At 40.0% G+C, this 24,684-nt stretch overlaps 1 protein-coding gene across 3 annotated transcripts in view; it reads left to right on the top strand.

The window, feature by feature from the left end:
- The first annotated feature begins 231 nt into the window (after positions 1–231).
- KIF13B (kinesin family member 13B) overlaps positions 232–24,684 on the top strand; it is a 157,619-nt gene continuing 133,166 nt past the window's right edge. For all 3 annotated transcript variants that reach the window (XM_083354305.1, XM_083354306.1, XM_083354307.1), the window contains exons 1-2: positions 232–363; positions 12,418–12,511. In XM_083354305.1, the coding sequence (XP_083210431.1) occupies positions 309–363; positions 12,418–12,511 (149 nt within the window). In that variant the 5' untranslated portion in view covers positions 232–308. The remainder of the gene's footprint in view (positions 364–12,417; positions 12,512–24,684) is intronic.

Consider the following 24,684-nt stretch of genomic DNA (forward strand, 5'->3'; position numbering starts at 1 on the left):
AAAACTGCAGACCCAAATCACCCACGTCCAAAAGCTCATCTACACGTCCCGGTTCTGCTCCTCGCGAGCTCCAGTTCCGGACATTAGAAAGGGCTTAAAAGACTGTACAGAGAAGACCACATTTCCCAATAGGCAACGAGAAGAGAAAGAGAAAAAAAAATGCTCGCGTGCGGCGCAGAGACCTCTGGATGTTGTAGTCCTCGTGGGAGGGTTTTCCCCGTAACCATGCTCCTCCTCCTCCTCCTCCTTCGCTCTCGTCCCCGAAGACGGAAGCCTGCGGAAAAGTGAAGAGGAGCGGAGTTGACGTGATGGGGGGCTCCAAAGTGAAGGTGGCGGTTCGGATCCGACCCATGAATAAGAGAGGTGAGTTGCGGGGGCGATGAGCTGATCGGGCGCCTTCCAGTAAGCGTGAACGGAGGAAGAGAGGAGACTTCCCCAAGCAGCGCCCAAAGAAAAGGACTCCCCCATTCCACGCAAATACATTTGCGAAGGAATCAAATGTCGAGGAGCAGGAACCGACAACGATCCTTCCTTAAGGGCTGTGTGGCTGGGCAGGTCTTTCTCCCCTCGTGTTGGCAAAGGTGGCCCTCCTGCAGTGGATTAAAAGCGGACAGAACGAAGGAGGCTTCGGGAAGCTTGCGGGAGAGACCCCCTTCCAGGACCACATATCAACAAACCCCCCCTCCCAGCTGAGTGGTTGAAAAGCATCTAAAAAGCAGAAAAGACTGGGGGGGGTGGGGACCGGCGGAGCAGAGACACCACTGCCCCGGTGCTGAAGGGAATCTTTAAGGGGTTAACAATGGGTAGAGGGAAGGGTTGGCTTTCCCCAGAACTGAAGGGCTGCAGAAGGGGGAAGAAACCTCAGCCCGCGTTCTGACCCAGAGAAGGTCTGGGTCAGAAAGTCCAGGAGAGAAAAGCCACTTCCTCCTCCATTGTATGGAAAAATATTTTGCCCTGGGGCAGGAGGCAGAGAGAAAAACAAGAGAGAAGGAGCAGCAGCAGGAGCAGCTGGAAAGCTAGTTTGTGCCTCCCGCTGAGGGGAGGGAATCCCTTGCCAAGGTGAAAGTGTGACCAGGAATCCTAAACACAGAAGATAGGAAGCAGCACTACCAGCCTGTGTTAGGAATTGGAGGGTAGTTCTCTGCTTGATAGGCACTGCTGCCCAAATAGCAGCAGAGACAAGGTGTTCTATGTCCACACACACCCCTCCCCTGGGACAGGAGCGGGAACAGAATAATCTGTACTCATAGGATAGGAAGTCCTTCCTTCACCTGGGACAGGAAAGCAACTGAAGATGTGCGGCCCAAATTTTAAGGAGGAGTTAATAAATAAGCAAACACTCTCGGTCTGTGTGTGTAGATTAAAGTCAAATCTCTTCCTTCAAGGTTAAAAAGAATCAAGTAGATCTTGAGCAATTTGGAGGCCAGATGAGAATGAGAGATTGACCACCTTTATACAATATGTGTCACCTGGTTATTAACTTTCCTGGGTTGGCACAAGTCATAACACTACACATTAACCAGATGGCCACCAGACAAAACAAAAATCTAAGGTTAAAGTTATGAAAATGGCCTGCCAAGTTGTTAACTGACCTGGTTAAATCAGTTGTGTCAATGTCATCTTATCCTTTTTCCCTTTTTTTGTAAATTTGCCTTTCCCCTTTTAGGTGATTTTTTTATGTTTTTCCAGTTTTCCCTTTGATATATCTTCTTCACAGTCTTGTTTTCACCTACTCACATTTATTTTTACTTTGTAGCCAGATATACAGTTTTTGTGCAGCTTCACACAAGGGCATTGCTTTTAATTCAGATTGGCAATATTAATCGTAATATTACCCTTAAGAAATCTGCATGCATGATGGTAGGGAAGCACCTAGTGAGGTGCTGTAGCTACATTTTTTGCTATATGTTTCTTCACAGGTGTCAACTACCTGGGTGAGTTAATACAAGCATGGGGATTAAGACAGGTTGTCTCCTAATATTTCAATTGAGGCATGTCCTATCATGGAAGATAGACATGAATAGTTTTTCTTTGGTAATGTTTGAAGGCAGGGAGGAAATTTTCTGGTGTTCTTAAACTTTGTTACGTTAGTTAGATGAGCAAATAAATGGTGTTTTCATGATATGTCTTTTAAATAAATAGGACATTTAATAGCACCTTTTATACATAATACCCTCTTTCCCCCTACCCCATGTATGGCCCAGATAATATATAGTATCTCAACTTTTCTCCTTCCCCTCATGTGAGAATTAATATTTCAAAAAGCTAGTTGCTAAGCTTTGCATTTTACAGGATGCTCAAATGCCAAGAAGTCTAAACATTCTTATCTGTTAGGTTGGAGAGCCAGAGACTGCACTGAGAAACCTGTCCTATGCTATGAATTTCCATCCCTATCAAGCTGTTTAGGTCATCTTCTGTATCAAGCAGAAAATGATGTTATCGCAAGACAGTGAATACAGAAATTCTTAACTGCTGCAAAGTGTAATGAAAACTAATTTACCCAATTCGTTCACTACTCTAGGCTCAAATGAGGTTGAATAGGGTTCATTTGAGAACCCAGCAGTTATACTAATAGATTGTGTGAACCGCAATACGATATTGTATGCTACATCCAAGCAAATAATACAGTTTGCTTCATTGGCATAACATGGGAAGTGAACACAACCATTATGTTTTATTCATCAGAGTTTAGAATTTACAGTGTTTCCTGGATCCTCCTTCATCATGTTTCACTACCCTTTTTTCCCCCTAACAATAGCAACAATCCTGATGGGAACAACACTTTTTAAATGTCTTCCCAATGGCATTTTTGTTACTATGAGGTTGTAATTATCTGATTATAGCAAGATGGTAAGGTCTGAAACCTTCAAGCCTAAAGAAATGCAGGTCTAGTTCTTATCAATAGATAACAGATTATATTTGTCAATACCCTGCCTTTTTACATTTCCGCTTGAAGGCAACTGGCCTTCTGAATAGTTTGCATTTCACATGAGCTTACAGAATTATCACTCAAGTAATTATTAGATGAAGCCCTAAACAAAACGGCTATATCATTCTCTATGGGCCCCACCCCCAAGGCCATAACACCATTTAGAATTTCAACTGCTGCTTTTCCCTGTTTGTGGCTTTCTGTTCAAAAAGTAAAAAGATCACTTTTTAAGAGTTTGATGTGTTGATCCATTAGATCAGAACCATATCATTCACAATCCATTTTGTTTTCGAGGCGGAGAATTTTGTCGTTCTGGTTTGATCTAAGAATATTCTTTCCATCTAACCAGATGCTCAACCCTCCTCTGTGTTCCCAAGTGTAAAATTGTTAGTGTTGAATTAGTGCCTGGCTAAAAAATCTGCCAGCTAACATCTTGGGAAAGTGAAGAAGGGGGGCAGGGGGGCCGGGGCAGGGAATTTTTAGTGGCAGGAAGGGGCTGACTTGCTCCACCTCTCCTCCATTACTCTGGACAATGTCTGTTTCAGCTACACTTGCATATTTCTTTATTAAATTTGTACTCTAAAATTCTACACTCTCATCTTCCAGACAGAAACTTCTTCAATCTTTCTAAGATAATTGTTGACATTTTTGCAGATATAAAGGTCATACTATTGCAGAAAATCATGGACTGGTTGAATTTGTAAAATTTCTCTATATTTAAACTTGTGAAAGTAAAAGGGCAAATGGATATACATTTATTATCTAACTATTTTTTTTTCCAAAAAAGGTAAACTGTTCAAACCGTTCATAACTATGCATGGTATCAAAACAGACATATTTTACATTTGAAATATAGGTGTGTGTGCATAGTATTGAATGGAACTGGGAAATTTGTTTGACAGCTGAATTTTAAAAGTAGAAATTGACACTTGGCGGGTAGGGGCTGGGTTGAGATTCCTGTATCAATTGTGCTTCTGTGTTGAGTGTGGCAAATATCAAAGCTCTCTCTCACTTTGGAGTAATGGCATGTCTTATGCATGCCATTGTTTGCCCTAACAATAGCCTTATCTAGAGAAAAATGGTTTACATGATCTTTGCTTTCAGTTACAAATGCTTCAGTTTCCTGGAGCCATATGTTGAAATCTCTCTATATTCATCTCACAAACCTATAAGAAGAATAGTCTAAAATCTTTATTTCTTAAAAAAAAACAATGTTAAATCATAGCTTTCCGATTTTAAAAATCGAACTATGCTTTACTTTATCATAAATGAATCCTTTCCTCTGGTGTAATTTTAAGGAAACGTTGTCTCTCATGTTCAACTGGTAATGATATGGAGTTACGCATAGTCCTCGACTTACGATCACAATTGGGAAGCCTTGGATGTTGAGCAAAGCAGTCATTAAGTGAGATGTTCACATGACTGCTTCGCTCAATGACCACAAACATGGCACTCCCAATTATGTCGCTTAAGTGATCTTCTGGGTCATTGAGTGGATGGAGTGAAAGGGCTGCCTGCTGGAAGGACATCTCAGCTTCATGTATAGCTGAGATTTCCTCCCCACCCCGCCACATGCCCAACAGGCAGCCCTTTGAGAGCTGAGACTTCTCAGCTGAGGAGTGAGAGCTGAGATTCCCTCCCGGAGTAACAGCCCCTTTGAGTGAAAGAGCAGAGTTAGAGAAAGGAAAGGGGAAGGATGTAGGGAGAGAGGGATTTTCGGCTCTGTATATGCTTGGATTTGGGCTGCCAAGGTTCAAGCAGGCACAGAGCTTAGGGTCCTGCAGAGAGCAATGTGCAGGTGAGGAGGGAAGGATTTGGGGCTTTGTGCATGCTTGGAAATCCAGGCAGATAATGGAGCTTGGGCTCCTTCTCTTCTGCCTCTGTGTAGAACTCCACAGAGACAGGGATTGGGATTTTTGCTCAGTGCCTGCTTGAATGTTGAAAGAGGAGGTCCAGGAATAAACGGAGCTTAGTGTCCTTGTCTCCCTGCCTCTGCAGAGAGCTCCCTTGAAGTGTGGAGAGAAGGATTTTAAGTTCCATGCCTGCTTGCAATTCAGTTGTTGAGATTCACGCAGGCAAAGATCAGCAGGGTGCTCTTTTTGCCAGCCCCCAGAGGAAAGAAGGGTGTCCTTCACTGTCGATTTCCCCACTGACATTCTGAGGAGGCAAGCAGAGAAGACTGCAAATGGCGATTATGTGATTGTGGGGCACTTGGTAATCAGTTGTAAGCAGGGCTTTTTTTCTCATAGAACGCCAGAATGGAGTTCCGGCACCATTTTTGGATGGAACCTTGTAGGGTAGGCAAGGCGGGTTGTATGACATGTGTGAGTTCCGGCACCTTTTTTTATTTTTTACCAAAAAAAGCACTGGTTGTAAGTGTGAACAGAAGAAGAACCCATATCACAAGAACAGTGCCCCAAGAACTCATATCATAATTACATGACTGCCGTGTGTGTGTGTGTGTGTGTGTGTGTGTGTGTGTGAGAGAGAGAGAGAGAGAGAGAGAGAGAGAGAGAGAGAGAGAGAGAGAGAGAGAGAGAGAGAGATTTTGTAATGGTTGGAAGTCTTTTACAGGCCATAAAGCCCCTTTCTAGGGCCGTCATAATTTCAAACACTAATTAAGCAACTGGTCTGAGGACTATCTGTATATCTGAACCTAAAAAATTGATTTTGATTTAGAAAAACAAGGCCATGTAAAACTAGTTTTTGATCTTGGCTAACTTTCTGATTCTTAAACTTTAATACACTCCCATCTACTAAATTGGCAAACATATTCCAATCCCCTTTACAATGCATACTTTAAAAACATAGGAGATAAAAATGAAGCACTTCAGTGAAGGCAGTGCTTTTATCTCAAGCTACATTCACTGATATACTTTCCTCAAAGACCATCAGCCAGCTTCCTAATTATTTCGGACATTTATTATTTATTTATTAATTTTATTTGTATACCGCCCTTCTCCCGAAGGACTCAGGGCGGTGAACAGGGCAATACATGTTAAAAAGACAGAATACAAAAATTTTAAAAAAAATTAAACAACTACCCAGAACTCTTAGATAGATTAAAACACATTTAAAAGTAATAAAAACCCAACCCCCTCCCATTAGGCCAGGCCAGCTTGTTCAAAAAGATACGTCTTTAGATCGCGCCGGAAGGAGCGAAGGTCGGGCGCCATCCGGAGCTCAACCGGAAGACGGTTCCATAAATCCGGCATGCCCACAGAGAACGCCCTCCCCCTGGGGGCCACCAGTCGACATTCTTTGACCGGTGGCACCCTGAGGAGACCCTCTCTGTGGGAGCGTATTGGGCGGAGGGAAGTTGATGCTGGCCGCAGGTGCTCCCCAAGGTATTCCCAAGGACATCCATACAACCATATCATCACTAACTATTTGATGTGCTCCTTAATGTGGGAGCTACCCCAACAACATTATGGAGGCAAGACAAAAAATGCTAAGTTATACAGAACTTAGATGAGACTGGTGAGGAAACGTGGACTAGGGGTTCTGAATTGTTAATTTTCAGGTTTTGGATAAAGGAACCATGTTTATGATAGGAGCAAATGAATTTGGGGTTGGTCTTTCACAAGATAGATTCTCTTTTGTTTCTGTCTCTGTTCTCTCCCTTAATCTTTCCATCTAACCTTAATTAATTAATTAATTAATTAATCATACAGTCTGTATTGGATTCTTCTTTGAACCTCTTTACACAAATATCAACAACCCTTTCCTGCACAACTCGTGTATTTTGCTAATACTGCAAACTATTTGAACTTCTATGGGCTGTACATCTTTGAAATAAGAATGTGAGAAATGTGTGGATGTAACCTGGAATGTTTAGTTACAGGAGACAAAACCTATTAGAGGAATTATCCATTTGACAAAATGGCACATTCAAGTTTGCTAGCAAAATACTGTAAGAGAATTCTATGGATTCTGTTCTCAGTTAACCTTTTCCAAACCAAGAAGATTTTGCACGTAGTGCTAATTGATTCTGAACGTGCTCTTAAGTTGTAGGGCAGAACTAATAAAGTTTGGGGAAACTGTTACAAAAGTGAAGCATGTGGCCATATAGTTTCAGAACAGTGATAAAGGCATGTAATTGCCACATCCTTTTATGAAAGTCTCAATGCTCTTTTATGGTACTGTAGTGAATTAAATATGTCTGTTTTGAAAGGAAGCAGTTATTTTATATGAAACACTTGAAACTTGCTCCCAATATGCACCACATTGTTTAACCCATATGTTTATAAATCTAAATAATAAATAAATAATAAATAATAAATAAATGTTTATTAGTGATCTAAAACATTAATGTAAAGATTACAAGAATACAAAATTTAAGAACACGTTCATAATATAGCTAGCCCTCAAATGACTGATGATTTTCATTTAAAGTGCACTTCAAAACTTACTAAATTTTCTTAGCTGAAGGATAGATTTATGAGAGGTAAAGATGGCTCGTTTGGATTTTATTTTGCACTATTGCAAACATTGCAAGCTCAAAATAATGTTTCTAAGTATATTCTTCTTCCACAAGTTTGTTGTAGCAGGGCTACCTTTTGGGTTTCTATCTTACCTAGCACTGGAAATCTGAATACAAGTATTGTGTGTTTTCTAGCTGCTGTACTCATACATAATAAATGAACTATTGTAGTCTGAAATTTTAATGGATTGTACAGGCATATCCTTTGTAAAGTGATTAGAAAAAAATGCTGATTGTAAACCCTGTTTTAAGCTTTTTATAAATTCCCCTTTCCCTCAACTTTTCTTTTGACTCTAAATTCAAATACGATCAGTGTCACAAGCAGCAGATCACCTCACATAGTATTTAGAAGTAGGTCTATTAGGAGACCCTCAGGAAAGTATGCACTGTATTGTAGAGTTAGTCACTGAATCTACTGTATATAAAACATTTTCTGAATTCCCATCTTTTCCTTCCTTCCTTCCTTCCTTCCTTCCTTCCTTCCTTCCTTCCTTCCTTCCATCCATCCATAGCTTCATTCACCATCTGCAGAAGAATGCTTTTAGCTGGCATTCTTCATAAAACTGTGGCTTCTCTGGATTTCTTTCTAATTCATGGTTGTTGAGTCATTGCAAGTTTTACTTTTCAATCAGGGATGGTGTTAAAGGAAAGATATCTCAAGAATAGCACATGTTCACCGAGGAAATAGAGTAGAGATATGATTATCTTCCATACCTTGTTTCTCTAATTAGTAGTGTTATTTGGATCTCCCTTTAAGAAGTCTGTTTTTTCCCCCTCTTGGAATGCCAACTGGTATCTATTTGAAGCTGTAGGACAGTGGTAGAGAACCTATGGCACGTGTGCCAGAGGGGGCACTTGGAGCCCTCTCTGTGGACACATGTGCCTTGCTCTTTGGCTAAGTTTTTGCAGGAAAAAGCCATTTCTCAAGCCCCTTCCTAGCTAAAACAAGCCTCCGGAGTGAGCATGCTGTTTTCAGCTTTGAATTATATCAAATCTGACACCAGAAACAGACTAACAGATGACCTGAGTGCTGCATGAATGAATGAACCTTTATTGTCAAAGTACAACCATGTATACATTGAGATTGGCTGAGCCTCCCTTCATGCCCCCCCCCAACTTACAAAGTATAAGCCAAGGTTAGACAAATTATCAGCATGCATACAACAGCAAAAATCACATTAATTGTTCAAAAGCATGCCAAATGCAAACTTTTACCTTTCAGTAAAACGTTGTTCGTATCATTCAAAGCTTTGTTATTGTGTTTTTCTTTTAAGACAAAAGATGTTAATGTATGAGTTGTTTTTTTCTAAACTAAAACCTCAGTATTCAAATTAAATTGCCATTGGCACTTTGCGATAAATAAGTGGGTTTTGGGTTGCAGTTTGGGAATTTCCAGAATCACTGGAGCTTTCTATCATAAGGATTTTAATATTTCTTGGAAAGTGATTGAAAAATGTGAGATTTTATTTGAGAAGACTGATGATCTTGACACATTTACTGTTAATTTGCTGTAATTGACAGCTGCAGAAGTGTATTTCATGAATGTATCTATTACATTTGGGACAGTAGTTAAACGTAACTAGTGGTAGTTATATTCACCTGATAATGGATACCAGCATGTTCCATAACATGCATGAGCTTTGTAATTTTTATATGGAGTCTTTTCAGCAAGTGGTTCAATGTAGAAATTCCATAATATTAGAAAATTTTTAAACAACTACTCCAATTACACAATGTTTTCTTGTTTTTGCAACAAAAACAACCCCTATCACTAGGATTACCTTTGGAAATATCATTCTTCTTCACACACTCCTTAAATACATTGGTAACATTTCATCTCCTTTTTGATGATGAACACAGTAAATAGAACCATGCTTATACATTATGCTGAGCACTAATATATGTCTAGTTTGGCTTAGTATAGTTAGATTTAGATTTTTTGTTCCACTTTTATTATTATAAATAACTCAAGGCAGTGGACATATCTAATACTCCTTCCCCCTCCTATTTTCCCCACAACAACTACTCTGAGGTTGATTTGCCTGAGAGTGACTGGCCTAAAGTCACCCAGCTGGCTTTCATACCTAAGGTGGGACTAAAAGTCACAGTTTCCTGGTTCTAGCCAAGTGCATAAGTGGTTTATAAACCATACTTTATAGCTTAATGGTGTCAGTTCAACTGTTGCTTGTTATCAAAGCCATGATTAAGCAAACTCTGTGTCTCCGTTGATGAAATTGTAAGGGGCTACTTGGATCAAGTCTAGTTCCTGTCAATGCAGGTGCTCAAATAAAAAATCAGGTACTTAAATCAAAATCAAATTCAGTGTTTCTCAACTTTGGCAGTTTGAAGATGTGGGGATTTCAACTCCCAGAATTCCCCAGCCAACCAATGTAGAGCCTACTACTTCACCAGATAATTGATTCCACTGTTAAATTGCTGTTATTTTTAAAGCATTTTGCTAAAGCTCAGAAGAATCTTCATTCCTATAATTTAAAATCATCCCTGGATGATACCAATTAATATGCATTTTTTTAAATCTGACCTCCTTTCAGATACTTGCACGGGATTCAAGTATATTATAACTTACCATCATAGTCAAGTCTCATTCTCATATATTTCAATTGCCAATCTTCTAATCATCTTGTCATGGTTTTTTTTAATCCTTTCTGATTTGATGGAGTCCTTCATAAAGTTTGACCCTCAGGCCTTGGATAGATTGTAAATCATTTTGCATTTTGTGTGTGTAGGATTTGAAGTTGCTTGTATCTTCAGAATTAATTATGTTTTAGTAATACTATCCACATAAAAGGTATAATTTTTGGTTATCCTATTCAGTCCAGGGAACCTAAAACTATTTGATAAGAAATCTGCCCACAGTTTTCCAGGGTGAATATTTTGAAAAGCTATTTTTATATCTGAAGTGCTTCCTATATGCCTTATTTTATGTTTATTGAAAAGAAATAGCATATTGCCTTAGGTTACCTTCTCCACCCTCCATCTTATGTTCAATAAGAAAATATTATATTCTTTGTTTGAACTAATTCCTGCTCGCTTTCAATAGCTCTCATTTGCAAATGTGAAAGAAGAAGCAGGAATATATTTTTCTTTAGTGTAAGCTAAAAATGTTCTATTAATTTGGAATATTTATCTGCTGCCCAGATGTAATATATGTTTAAAATTATTCAAATACCAGATTATACTTCATTTTCTCTAGAAGACAGTGGTTCTCCCATCTTTTCTTTCTTTTTGCCAGTAAAGCTAGTTTGTGGATAGATGTTTTAAAAGGTGGATTTTCAATGAAGTGAGTTTACAGCTTCCATTTGTAGAAATGTAAATGATACCCACTTGAACTTGCAGTATAGAATCAATATCAATTCCAGGAAGAAGCATTGTTTTGTTCCCAACATCTTTGTAGTGAAAGAAAGTTACATGTTTCTTGATATCTACCAATTCAAAGCCTCAGCCACAAATGTGAATATTTGAAGACTGCAGTCAACATAGGAGATGTGTACAATGTCCTCACCTTCAGTGTCCTTCCTGCATGCAGGCTCAGCTTACACTCAGTTTGAGAAGTGTTGAGCAACAAAGAAGGAAATAAACATCCTCATTCAGTAGAATTTGAGAAGAACATTCCTCAAGTCTGCAGATACTGATAAGATAAAATGTATGATGGTATGGATAGAAATGGAAAATGGGGATAGAGAAGTAGAATCCTTCTTGGATTCTTTATCATTAGCTTATACCCTGATGTGGAATAGGGGAGAGGAAATGGCTGCATCATTTGATTGCAATGTATGGCTATGAAAGTTGGACCATAAGAAAGGCTGAGCACCAAAGAATTGAGGCCTTTGAACTATGGTGCTGGAGAAGACTCCTGCGAGTCCCTTGGACTGCAAGGTGTTTAAACCGGTCAGTCCTAAAGGGGATCAACCCTGACTGTTCTTTAGAAGGCCAGATCCTGAAGTTGAAACTCAAATACTTTGGCCACCTAATGAGAAGGAAGGACTCACTAGAGAAGAGCCTAATGCTGGGAAAGATTGAGGGCAAGAGAAGAAAGGGACGACAGAGAATGAGGTGGCTAGATGGAGTCACTGAAGCAGTAGGTGTGAGTTTAAATGGACTCCAGAAGATGGTAGAGGACAGGAAGGGCTGGAGGAATGTTGTCCATGGGTTCGCGATGGGTCGGACACGACTTCGCAACTACTAACAACAACAACACTTGTACCAGTCTTTCACAGTTGGTCTGTCTAATCCAGTATTATTTATCTGTTTTGGTCTGATTGTCCGTGGTAGATCTATTTGCAGTATTTGCAGTGTTTTCCTACATTATTATTTCCTACATTATTTCCTACATTATTTCATAGAATTTTCATGTAAGTCTTGTACTTTACACTAAGGAATTCTTTTTGTTCTGGATGTAACAATGACAAAACATATTGATAGTGGAGAGGAAATGTCCTTCTCCCACTTACCTAACTTAAATAGTTGTGTGACAGCTTTTGTCTTCCTTCCTCTCTATTTCTGGACTTTATAGTTCCTTCACAGTCCTTCAGATGTCTCTGCAGGTTCTATACAACCAGCTCTTTGGAGATGGGAGGAGCAACATAAAGAAACCTGCAGTAGGTTCCCCAAAAATGGTGCCTTCTCTCCATCTGTTAGATAAAAGTTCCCATCATTTCCAACTATTGGGGCCCCAGCCATACAAGTACTGTAGAATGCAGACCATTGTATTCCATCAGATGTGGATGATGCTAGATTTGGGGAAGCTGCTGTAACTTATTTATACTTTAGAACAAGTATAAAGCTGAATATCCTGGTAGGCAGTTTCAGATAATCAGGGGACAAATTCATTAGCAAAGTAGAAATGATCAGGTTTGTAATACTATAAAGCAGGGGTATCAAACTGCTGGCCCGTGATGTTTCAAGTTTGACACCCCTGCGATAAAACTATAGTTCTAAGAACGGCATTTGACATGTTTATCCCCTCCTTTTCTTCCCATAATAGAAATAGATCTGCATACAAAATGTGTGACGGATGTGGAGACCAACAAAGTTATTCTTCATCCTGTGAACACTAACCTTTCAAAAGGAGATGCTAGGTAAGTTTATTTCCCTTTCCCTTTTGTTTTGTTTTTAAAGAAAAAGAAAATATATTTTTAAGAATGAATCATTGTAATAAAGCGTGGGTAAGGAAACTGAAGAGACTCTTTTGGGGGAAAATCTATTTCTCAATAAATTGACTTTGTTATTTATATGAGAGTCATCTGATTTGTATAAATAGCTGAAAATATATTTCAGCAAGATACGGCCTTTCTATGCATTTATTTATTTCTAGCTATCCATTTAACCACCATCAATTTCCTACTGCAGAGTTAGTCAAACAAGCATACATTATTACTCTTTTTCAGTGTGAGAAGGCTTGGCTCAAATATCTATGGAGATTCTCAGTCATCCAGCCTTGGTTGTCCCAAACATGCTTTTTTCCAAAGGCAACTGGACTTTGAAAAACAATTGAAAACAATTTTTTAAAGATTAAAGCAGATTAGTTCCTCTGAATGTCTATGGAGATTCTCAGTTATCCAGGTCATAGTTATCCCAAAGATGCTTTTCTATGAGGCAACTGGACTTTCTTGAAGATGTTTCACTGAATGGTGAATGGCTGAATGCAGGAGGTTGCAGAAGGTATCGGTTTAATTGGAAGGGAATGGATAATGTATTGTTTTTGTGGACTCTGCCATAAAGATATGTTATGAGTACTGGAGAATAATTAGAAGAGTGTGTGATGAATTTATTTAGTTCTATTTCCTTGGTTTAGTGCAGGGGTAGGCAACCTTGGCTCTTTTATGACTCATGGACTTCAACTCCCAGAATTCCTGGCTCAGGAATTCTGGGAGTTGAAGTCCACGAGTCATAAAAGAGCCAAGGTTGCCTACCCCTGGTTTAGTGCAAAGTAGCATAATGTCTGGCCCAGGTGAAATGCACCTGATTAGGTCTGTTTTAATTTCCTGATGATATACTGTGTTCTTTTGATTGATTGATTGGTTCATTCATTCATTCATTTCCTCATTAATGGGACCCTGGGTAAATAACTATTTCCAGTTTATAGCAAAATCGTATTTTACTGAATCCCTAACTGATTTTTGCAGTGGTTTCATTGCAGTAATGCTTGGCAGGTTACAAGCATTTCATGTTTGTTCTGTGGACATAAAATATAAGGAAGAAAAGAAGAATGGGGAAAAAAGCAGGTTAGAGGTAGCAGAGAAGATACACTGAGAATTATGAAGTAAAGTGATCTAACCTCTGGATAAGGAATGGAGAAGAAAGTGATATATATTCTGCTTTAGTACATATTAATCTATGTCATTCTAGATAGTAGCAAAATTCTACGTGAGCTGCCTTGGGCTACACCAGAAGGTTGTAATCCAAAACATGTAGAAGGTTCTGCTTTGAAAAGAACCATTATATGACCATATAGGACATAACATTATTCTTACTCGTTTTAAATCCCTTTTAACTTTTGTATCTCTGTATTTTTTATGCTTGCCCTGTTCATCGCCCTGAGTCCTCCGGGAGAAGGGTGGTATATAAATAAAATTATTATTATTATTATTATTATTATTATTATTATTATTATTATTATTATTATTATTATTATTATTATTATTATTATTATTAAATGTCTCTTTGTTCATGTTCAGTGAGAACATATAAAGCAGAGATCTCTAATCTTTTGGGGCCAGTTGGTTCAGCCTAATGAATGGCTGCCATGCTGAACATGGCCAGGAACAAAATATCCATTTACATTAAGAGAAATTGTGAAGTTGTTCCTCACCATATCAGCTCACATTTTTCCTGGACGTACGGGCTTGCTTCCAAAGGAAGAAGGCTCCCTAAAGGGTTTGTGTGAGATGCTGAACCATATTAGGAAATGAATAAGACACACTAGGTTGTACTTTATTTTACAGCATGTTAATCTCCCATTTAAGTTTTTAAAATATATATGCATACATATACACCCAAATACACACTTCACACTATTCCGTTTGGGACTAATCAATTTATGAAAAATGCAGAAAGAAAGTAAGAAATGATAAGCCAAAGAAATTGAAGTCATAGATAATGGGGGGGGGGGGAGAATGCTACTGAATCTGTTTATTATACTATACATGTAGAAGGTTCTGCTTTGAAAAGAACCATTATATGACCATATAGGACATAACATTATTCTTACTCGTTTTTCTTACCCATTTATTATACTTCTCCATTTCTTTCTGTGTTTACAAACCCCTAGAGAACACATCCATAATCTCCCTTTGTTCTCTCTCTCAAGGATCTCATCAACCCTGTCCAAATTTAACTTTCTTAGTTTTCCCTTTCTCTCAATACGTTTACTCATCTTTCATATTTTTTGTAATTTGGTCACTATTTTCTCTATATGATTAGGCTAACTGAATATATTTCATTCTTATGGGTCACTCACTTTGTGTTCATATTCATTCAGCACCCATTCATGCTTGACTTAATTCTATGTCTTCTTTTCCCCTTTCCCTTATACTTCTTAAATAAAACCATTCTCACTACATTGAACTTAGTATCATTTTTTTCTTCACTTTACAATTTTTATTTAATGTAACAAAATTAATACAACATATGCTTTTACATGGCTGTTTTCATTTCTTATGAGAGTATTTTTCATCCTTTTGTGGCAATCATAATTGTATATGCTTTTTTCTCATGTTCAGCCATACCATTCACCTGAGCACAACAGGTAACTATCACTAAGCCACTGACTCATTCTTTCTGACATATATTTTATCCCTTTCATTCATAACTAAACCTACATTTCATTCATATTTAAACCTACACACTGATCGATTGATTGACTCCAGAAAGATTCCCAACAATTTATAAAACTAGAATAAGACCATTGAAAACAGTTCAAATAAATAAATACCCATGTTATCCATAAAATACAACCATGTCCAGTTTGAAAAATCATATATACTTAAAAAAATCAAAAGTTTGATTATGATCCCCTTTCCATTATAATTTAAAAAAAATACTATCTGGATCTTTTACAACTGTTCCATAAACTAGAACATAAGGAGAAAAACATTTCTTTAAGACAGCTCCACTCAATTTTGATCAGGGCTGTCTTTCACAAAAGCATACAAGGAAAACAGATATACTTTCTAGGTGCCCTTTCATAAAGCCAGCTGTCCAGTTTTAGTGTGGTAACGTCTGAACTGTACACTAAATGCTGTTTCAGCTTCTTCCTAAGTAGATGTTTTGAAAGCTGGAGACTGTGTGATATACATCTGTAGTGGCAGAAATAAAAACATACAATCAAACCTGTGTATATTACCGTATATAGAACTGAAATTGTATGAAATTTGCAGAAATAAAAATATCAGTCTTTTTAAACTAAATCTGGATTTTAAGCCCATATGACTCTTGTCTTTCCTTAGAATCATATTTAGATAAATTTTTAGAATACATAACAGATGTAAAAAAGATGTTTCTATAAATATTTCATTTGTATGATTCTTGCAGCTGGTAAGAGTGCTATTTTTTGTCATTATTTTTCATCCCTTCAAATCAGTACCTAGCAACTACCTGGACAAGTGCTGTCATTTTCTTGGCAAGATTTTGGAAGTGAGTTACCATTGCCTGCTTTCAAAGGCTGAGGGAGAGTGACTGGCTCAAGGTCACTCACTGGTTTCATATCTAAGGCAGGACTGGAACACAGTCTCCTGGTTTATAGCCTGGTGCTTGTAACTACTACACCAAAGTGCTTTTCACTTTTGGGAGAAGTGTTACCTAAATTCAGTACTATGCCTTCTTGTGGATCAAGCAGATCTTTATAAATAATTCTGAAGGCTAAGGAACATATCTTTCCCCATCTTTCTTTAACTGATGCATGAGGAAATTGATGTGGGATTTAAACTGAAATGATATGGAGAGGGGGAAATGGTGGGGAAAGACAGTGTGGTTGTGCAGTGCAGTTTGCATGAGAAACAGTTAAAAGTGATTCATCATTGATTGGTTGATTGATTGATTGATTAAACTTCTGAACTGCCCATCTCCCTCAAAGATTGGTACCCAGTAAGTACCCAGAGGGGGATAGTAATTGTAATATGGTAAAAACCTTTTAGATGTCTTCTAAGATGGCCTGAAACCTTTCAATGCTGGCAAATTTCTTCCTCAATTTATTGTGCTGGTGAAATTTCTTCGTAGCATAATGAAAAGTCCTAGGGTATTAAATGTCCTAGGGTATTAAAATGATCTGACATTACTTTGTCCTTGTTTTGAATCAAACTTGTGCAAAGCCTGGCTCATTTGTCCTTCATAGAATTTGGAAGAGCATTGCTGGCAGATGATGGTATTTATCCAATTAAGACACCTCTAATCTTGTATGTGAAGTTTCTAGGGTCTGTGATGATGCTGTTGGTGTCAATATGGAGGCAAAATAGCCAGAATCTGAGGGTCATGAAGCACAAGCAGAATTGAATCAAATTTAATCGTGGAGAACTCTTAAAGACCACGTTTCTCACATCTGAATTCTTAGGAAGATCTTGTACTTTGGGCAGCCCACTTTAATAACAGATGTCTATCCAGATGTCCAAAAAGCCCTTTTATATAGGGTAAATTTCAATCCAGCTGAAAAGTATTTCTACTCTGAAACTGCCAATGTGTTCTGTTCTTCCTAGTCATTGTATGATACCTAGCAAAAGTTCCTTCTGTTTCTGGTGAGGTGTCCAGGGAAACTGAGGAAGGAGGCACATTTGGGAACAACTGCCAGCAATTCACATGATTTCCACAAGCTATTGGCAGGCCAGAACAAGACCACAAACTTTCTCTTCTGTTTTTTGGAGCTTCCTAGGTTCCACTTCCTTACTGGTAGTTTTAGATTGGATAATCCTGATCTTGATGGGAAATCACTGTTTCATGAGCTTGTATTACTCTCCAAAATAATAAGGGGAAAATTCTGGCAGACCAGACAGTCTAAACACCATTTACCTCTTGTCCAATTATTATAAAGACATAACAACAATTACTGTTTCTGAGTTTGTTTAAGCAGAAATGCAAGTATAAGAATCATTGGCAGCAGTGGCAAAACATGTAATTAGAATTCATGGCTCAGGGAGAGTGGGTGTCCAGCTGAGTAATGCCGTGTTTGCACTTGAACTTTCACTTCTGTCAGCTAAGTCTGCTTACTTAAGCACTGAGCAAAGTTCAGGCATCTAGATCAAGATCACAAGGTTGGTTGTGTGCCTGGAACTTCAACAGCCAACCCACTTTTTAAGTAAATAGCTTGAACGCTCCAGTGTGGATTTGCAAAGCCACAGGGAACATTGCTATTATTGTGAAAGAGATCAACCATGTTCTTTGAAATGCAGGAGAGCAGGAATTCCTTCCTAATATAGTACAGGTAGTCCTCGACTTATGACCACAATTGAGCCCCAACTTTCTGTTGCTAAATGAGACACTTGTTGAGGGAATGTTGCCCCATTTTACAACCTTCCTTGCCCACAGTTGTTAAGTGAGTCACTGTAGTTGTTACGTTAGTGACATGGTTGTTAAGTGAATCTGGCTTCCCCATTGACTTTGCTTGTCAGAAGGTCACAAAAGGTGGATCACATGACCCCGGGACACAAGAAAGGTCATAAATAGGAGTCAGTTGCCAAGCGTCTGGATTTTTATTATGTGGTCCTGGGGATGCTGCTGTGGTTGTAGATGTGAAAAACAGTCATAAGTCACTTTTTTCAATGTCGTGGGAACTGTCACTAAATGAACTGTTGTAAGTTGAGGACTACCTGTACATTATTCTTGGGTTGTATGGCTACCTCAGGTCTTGAAATTACGGCAGTAAGTCTTGGATTGTGCATTTTCCTCTCCACAGCTCTCAGGAAGTCCTGGACTGTAGCTAGATCAGTCATAAATGAACCCTACATATTGGGCAATGCTTTTTAGATGACCAGTTTACACATCCTCAAAAATATAAACAGTTGCAGCCATGCAAACTACTTTCTGAAGAATGTGAAGATTCTGTGTCTGTAGCACCAGATACTAAATAGAAATTTTTATTTTTTATTTATTTTATTTTAATTCCATTTATATCCCGCCCTTCTCCGAAGACTCAGGGCAGCTTACAAGCTTAGCAGTAGCCTTCATTCTATGTATATGCCTGCTTATTAAGGTTTTAAGGTTTTAAGGTTTTATTTAATTTGTATACCGCCCTTCTCCCTAGGGACTCAGGGCGGTTCACAGGGCATATATAAATTACGATACAAAAGTTAAAATAAGATTAAACCAATGCCCAAATAAAAAACAATAATACAATAATAAAAACAACAATTTTAAAAGCCCATATTCCCCCATCAGGCAAGACCAGCTAATTCGAATAAGTGGGTCTTCAGGCCGCGACGGAAGGTTCGGAGGTCTGATGTCATCCGGAGCTCCACCGGCAGTTGATTCCATAGTGCCAGAGCGCCCACAGAGAAGGCCCTCCCCCTGGGGGCCACCAGTCGGCATTCCCTTACCGGAGGCACCCTGAGGAGGCCCTCTCTGTGGGAACGCACAGGGCGGAGGGGAGTTGACGCCGGCAGCAGGTGGTCCCTGAGGTAACCCGGACCCATGCCATGTAAGGACTTAAAGATCATAACCAAGACCTTGAACCTCACCCGGAAGACAACTGGTAACCAATGCAGCTCGCGGAGCAAAGGTGTAACATGGGAGTACCGGGAAACTCCCAAGACAACTCTCGCGGCCGCATTCTGTACCAGTTGGAGCCTCCGAGTGGTCTTCAAGGGAAGCCCCATGTAGAGAGCATTACAGTAGTCAAGGCGAGAGGTCACGAGCGCATGAGTGACCGTGCACAGGGCATCCCGGTCCAGATAGGGCCGCAACTGGCGCACCAGGTGAACCTGGGCGAAAGCCCCCCTAGTCACGGCCACTATATGGTCTTCCAGGGTAAGCCGTGAATCTAGGAGGACTCCCAAGTTGTGAGCCCTATCCACGGGGGGTAAGAGCTCACCCCCCATAGAAAGAGATGGAACATTTTGAATGTCCCGGGATGCCGGAATGCACAGCCACTCAGTCTTGTCAGGGTTGAGTTGAAGTCTGTTCCTCCCCATCCAGACCTGGACTGCCTCCAGGCAACGGGACATCACAGCGAGGGCATCACTGGGGTGGTTTGGGGTCAAAAAGAAAAGTTGGGTATCATCGGCATATTGATGATACCCAACTCCAAAACCACGAATGATCTCACCCAGCGGTTTCATGTAGATGTTGAACAGGAGAGGCAAGAGAACCGACCCCTGAGGAACTCCACAAACAAGAGACCTAGGGGCCGATCTCTGCCCCCCTGCCAACACCGACTGCGAGCGTCCCAGGAGATAGGAGGAGAACCACTGAAGAACTGTGCCTCCCACTCCCAATCCCCTGAGACGCCGCAGCAAGATACCATGGTCGATGGTATCGAAAGCCGCCGAGAGGTCTAATAGGACTAGGACAGAGGAATATCCCCTGTCCCGCGCCCTCCAGAGATCATTCACCAGAGCGACCAATGCCGTCTCCGTGCTGTACCCGGGCCTGAAACCCGATTGGTAGGGGTCCAGAAAATCCGCTTCATCCAGGACCAGAGGGAGCTGATGCGCCACCACACTCTCAACAACCTTTGCAAGAAAGCGAAGGTTGGAGACTGGACGAAAGTTATTCAATACAGCTGGGTCCAAGGCATGCTTCTTGAGGAGAGGTCTCACCACCGCCTCCTTCAAGACGGTGGGGAAATAACCCTCACTCAAGGAAGCAGATATAACCGCCTGGAGCCAGCCTCGTGTCCTCTCCCTAGCTGCATAAACCAGCCAGGAAGGGCACGGGTCCAACAAACATGTGGAGGAGCTCAGCCTCCCCATAATCCTGTCCACTTCATCAGGGGTCACAGAATCAAACTCTTCCCAGGTAACATTGACAAGACCGCCCGTGTCCTGATCGCCTGACTCTGCCCAGTTGGAGTCCAAACCGGTCCGAATCCGAGCGATTTTATCCGACAGATGTTGACTAAATTCCTCGGCACGACCCTGCAAGGGATCCTCCCTCACCTCCTGATTGAGAAGTGAGCGAGTCACCCTAAACAGGGCGGCCGGGCGATTATCTGCGGACGCGATTAGGGCTTTCACACACACCCAAGCGGCATTATTACAAAGTCAGCTTAATTGCCCCCAACAATCTGGGTCCTCATTTTACCTACCTCGGAAGGATGGAAGGCTGAGTCAACCTTGAGCCTGGTGGGATGCGAACCTGCACTAATTGCAGGCAGCTGGTGTTACTTAAGGAGGCATTAGCCCACTGCTCCACCAAGGCTCTAAAAATTGTGATTTTTAAAAATTATTTTTGCTTTGGTGGCATTTCATAATATAAAACTTATTCAGGGCTTTTTTTAAAAGAACTGTATTGTGTGTGAGAAAGAATAATAGCAGGATCACTGTGCCATCATGCGAAGTATAATTGAGTTGCACCCTTGCAGAAAAATATTTAAGAGGCTAGTTGCATCAACCAGTAGATAGGCCCCTTTTGCTGTAGTGCAATATATGCCCTTGGTATACAGGGAGTGCAGAATTATTAGGCAAGTTGTATTTTTGAGGATTAATTTTATTATTGAACAACAACCATGTTCTCAATGAACCCAAAAAACTCATTAATATCAAAGCTGAATATTTTTGGAAGTAGTTTTTAGTTTGTTTTTAGTTATAGCTATTTTAGGGGGATATCTGTGTGTGCAGGTGACTATTACTGTGCATAATTATTAGGCAACTTAACAAAAAACAAATATATACCCATTTCAATTATTTATTTTTACCAGTGAAACCAATATAACATCTCAACATTCACAAATATACATTTCTGACATTCAAAAACATAACAAAAACAAATCAGTGACCAATATAGCCACCTTTCTTTGCAAGGACACTCAAAAGCCTGCCATCCATGGATTCTGTCAGTGTTTTGATCTGTTCACCATCAACATTGCGTGCAGCAGCAACCACAGCCTCCCAGACACTGTTCAGAGAGGTGTACTGTTTTCCCTCCTTGTAAATCTCACATTTGATGATGGACCACAGGTTCTCAATGGGGTTCAGATCAGGTGAACAAGGAGGCCATGTCATTAGATTTCCTTCTTTTATACCCTTTCTTGCCAGCCACGCTGTGGAGTACTTGGACGCGTGTGATGGAGCATTGTCCTGCATGAAAATCATGTTTTTCTTGAAGGATGCAGACTTCTTCCTGTACCACTGCTTGAAGAAGGTGTCTTCCAGAAACTGGCAGTAGGACTGGGAGTTGAGCTTGACTCCATCCTCAAGCCGAAAAGGCCCCACAAGCTCATCTTTGATGATACCAGCCCAAACCAGTACTCCACCTCCACCTTGCTGGCGTCTGAGTCGGACTGGAGCTCTCTGCCCTTTACCAATCCAGCCACGGGCCCATCCATCTGGCCCATCAAGACTCACTCTCATTTCATCAGTCCATAAAACCTTAGAAAAATCAGTCTTGAGATATTTCTTGGCCCAGTCTTGACGTTTCAGCTTGTGTGTCTTGTTCAGTGGTGGTCGTCTTTCAGCCTTTCTTACCTTGGCCATGTCTCTGAGTATTGCACACCTTGTGCTTTTGGGCACTCCAGTGATGTTGCAGCTCTGAAATATGGCCAAACTGGTGGCAAGTGGCATCTTGGCAGCTGCACGCTTGACTTTTCTCAGTTCATGGGCAGTTATTTTGCGCCTTGGTTTCTCCACACGCTTCTTGCGACCCTGTTGACTATTTTGAATGAAACGCTTGATTGTTCGATGATCACGCTTCAGAAGCTTTGCAATTTTAAGAGTGCTGCATCCCTCTGCAAGATATCTCACTATTTTTGACTTTTCTGAGCCTGTCAAGTCCTTCTTTTGACCCATTTTGCCAAAGGAAAGGAAGTTGCCTAATAATTATGCACACCTGATACAGGGTGTTGATGTCATTAGACCACACCCCTTCTCATTACAGAGATGCACATCACCTAATATGCTTAATTGGTAGTAGGCTTTCGAGCCTATACAGCTTGGAGTAAGACAACATGCATAAAGAGGATGATGTGGTCAAAATACTCATTTGCCTAATAATTCTGCACTCCCTGTACTGCTCAGTTATGCATAGTTGTGTAGATTATGATAAGTCAGATTTGCTCTTGCTATCCCTGTTTCCATTTCTGCCTGTATAATTTGTAATCTTCATATTTATAATCTATCTTTGCATTTACCAAGGCTTGCTTACTTGCTTGATTTATTAATTTATTTATTAAATTTATATGCCACCCATCTTTCTAGGTGGTTTTGCAAAACTTTCAAAGAGAACTTCACAAAGCATATTAGCATTCTGAAACTATCCTCTGGAATACTCAGCCCAACTGCTTTGAAGGCATTCCTGGATTGTCAGTGCATATATGAAAAGAATATTTTAAAAATGCGGAGTGGGGTGAAGCATCCAATGGAAACCAAGGAGATATAATATAACCCGAGGAGATATATTATATTATATTATATTAGGCAAATGTGCAATCAGCCCAGGTTCAAATCTCAGAAGGGTATGGCTGATTGATGAGAACAAATGAGTTTGAAATGGCCATATCAGTCTCCCTTTAATTCTTTGTTAGCAATCCAAAAAAAAGATGTCGAGACTCTAGAAAGGGTATAGAGAAGAGCAACAAAGATGATTGGGGGACTGGAGGCTAAAACATATAGGGAACGGTTGCTGGAATTGGGTATGTGTAGTTTAACGAAGAGAAGAGTGAGGGGTGACATGATAGCAGTGTTCCAATATCTCAGGGGCTGCCACAAAGAAGAGGGAGTCAAGCTATTTTCCAAAGCACCTGAAGGCTGGACAAGAAGCAATGGATGGAAACTAACCAAAGAGAGAAGCAACCTAGAACTAAAGAGAAACTTCCTGACAGTTAGAACAATTAACCAGTGGAACAACTTGCCTGTAGAAATTGTGGGTGCTTCAACACTGGAAGTTTTTAAGAAGAGATTGGACAACTATTTCTCTGAAATGGTGTAGGGTTTCCTGCCTGAGCAGGGGGTTGGACTAGATTACCTCCAAGGTCCCTTCCAACCTATTATTATTATTATTATTATTATTATTATTATTATTATTATTATTATTATTATTATTATTATTATTATTATTAAATTTACACAAATATGAGCTGTCACTGTTGTGACTACAGCCTGCGGATGGCCTTGGGTTAGGCTGAAACAGGCAATAAGATTTGTCCCGTGTTTGGGGCCTAGCAAGATATTCTAAATACTTAACAAATATTTGTGTGTGTGTGTGTGTGTGTGTGTGTGTGTGTGTGTGTGTATAAATTTACGCATATTGCCGGCCCAAATACGGGCCAAAATACTCAAGACATATCTCCCCTGCCTCTTCCCTCTCCGATGCAGCGGACAAAGTGAGAAAGAGCCTGTGGCCTAGAGGTTAAAACAACTGCCTAATGTGCAATCAGCCCAGGTTCGAATCTCAGAATGGTGTGGCTGACTGATGAGAAAAAATAAGTTTTAAATAGCTATATCAGTCTCCCTTTAATTCTTTGTTAGCAATCCAAAAAGTTTACGCAAATAATGATTGTCACAGTTGTGACTACCGCCTGTGGACGGTCTGAGTTTGGGCTGATACAGGCAAAAAAAGATTTGGCCCGTATTTGGGCCAGCAAGGTGTTCAAAATATGTGTTTGTACATATATGTACACACACACACACACACACACACACACACACACATATATATATATACACACACATATATAATGGATTTAAGACTTATCACTGAAGCAGATGTCCTTTCTAGGTTTTTGGGTTGTTTTTTTTGTCAATTCTGGATAATTGCTTGGCACAAGAACAAGATTGATTAAAGGCAGCAGAACAGTATATACTGTATTGTTGAATGTATTTTTTCCCCAGAAATTCTTCCCTTGACATTTAGTCTCTGATTACAGTCCCAGTTACAAACATATTTGAGAGTATGAATACGAGGTATCGTGTTTCAGTGGTTTTCCTCCACAGGCGGTTTCAGTCAGAATTGACAGAGTGGATCTGTCCCTGGCTTGAGGGTTCTTCGGGGTTTGATTCTCCACCCACTCCTGTTTAACAATAAGATGAGGCTGCTGGGTGAGGACATATCATTTATACTCATTTATACATCTGAGCCTCTAGTTGCTCAAATTATGCCTTCAAGGTTCTGA

The sequence above is a fragment of the Vipera ursinii genome (assembly GCF_947247035.1).
Source record: "Vipera ursinii genome assembly, chromosome: 1".
NCBI classification, from domain to species: domain Eukaryota; kingdom Metazoa; phylum Chordata; class Lepidosauria; order Squamata; family Viperidae; genus Vipera; species Vipera ursinii.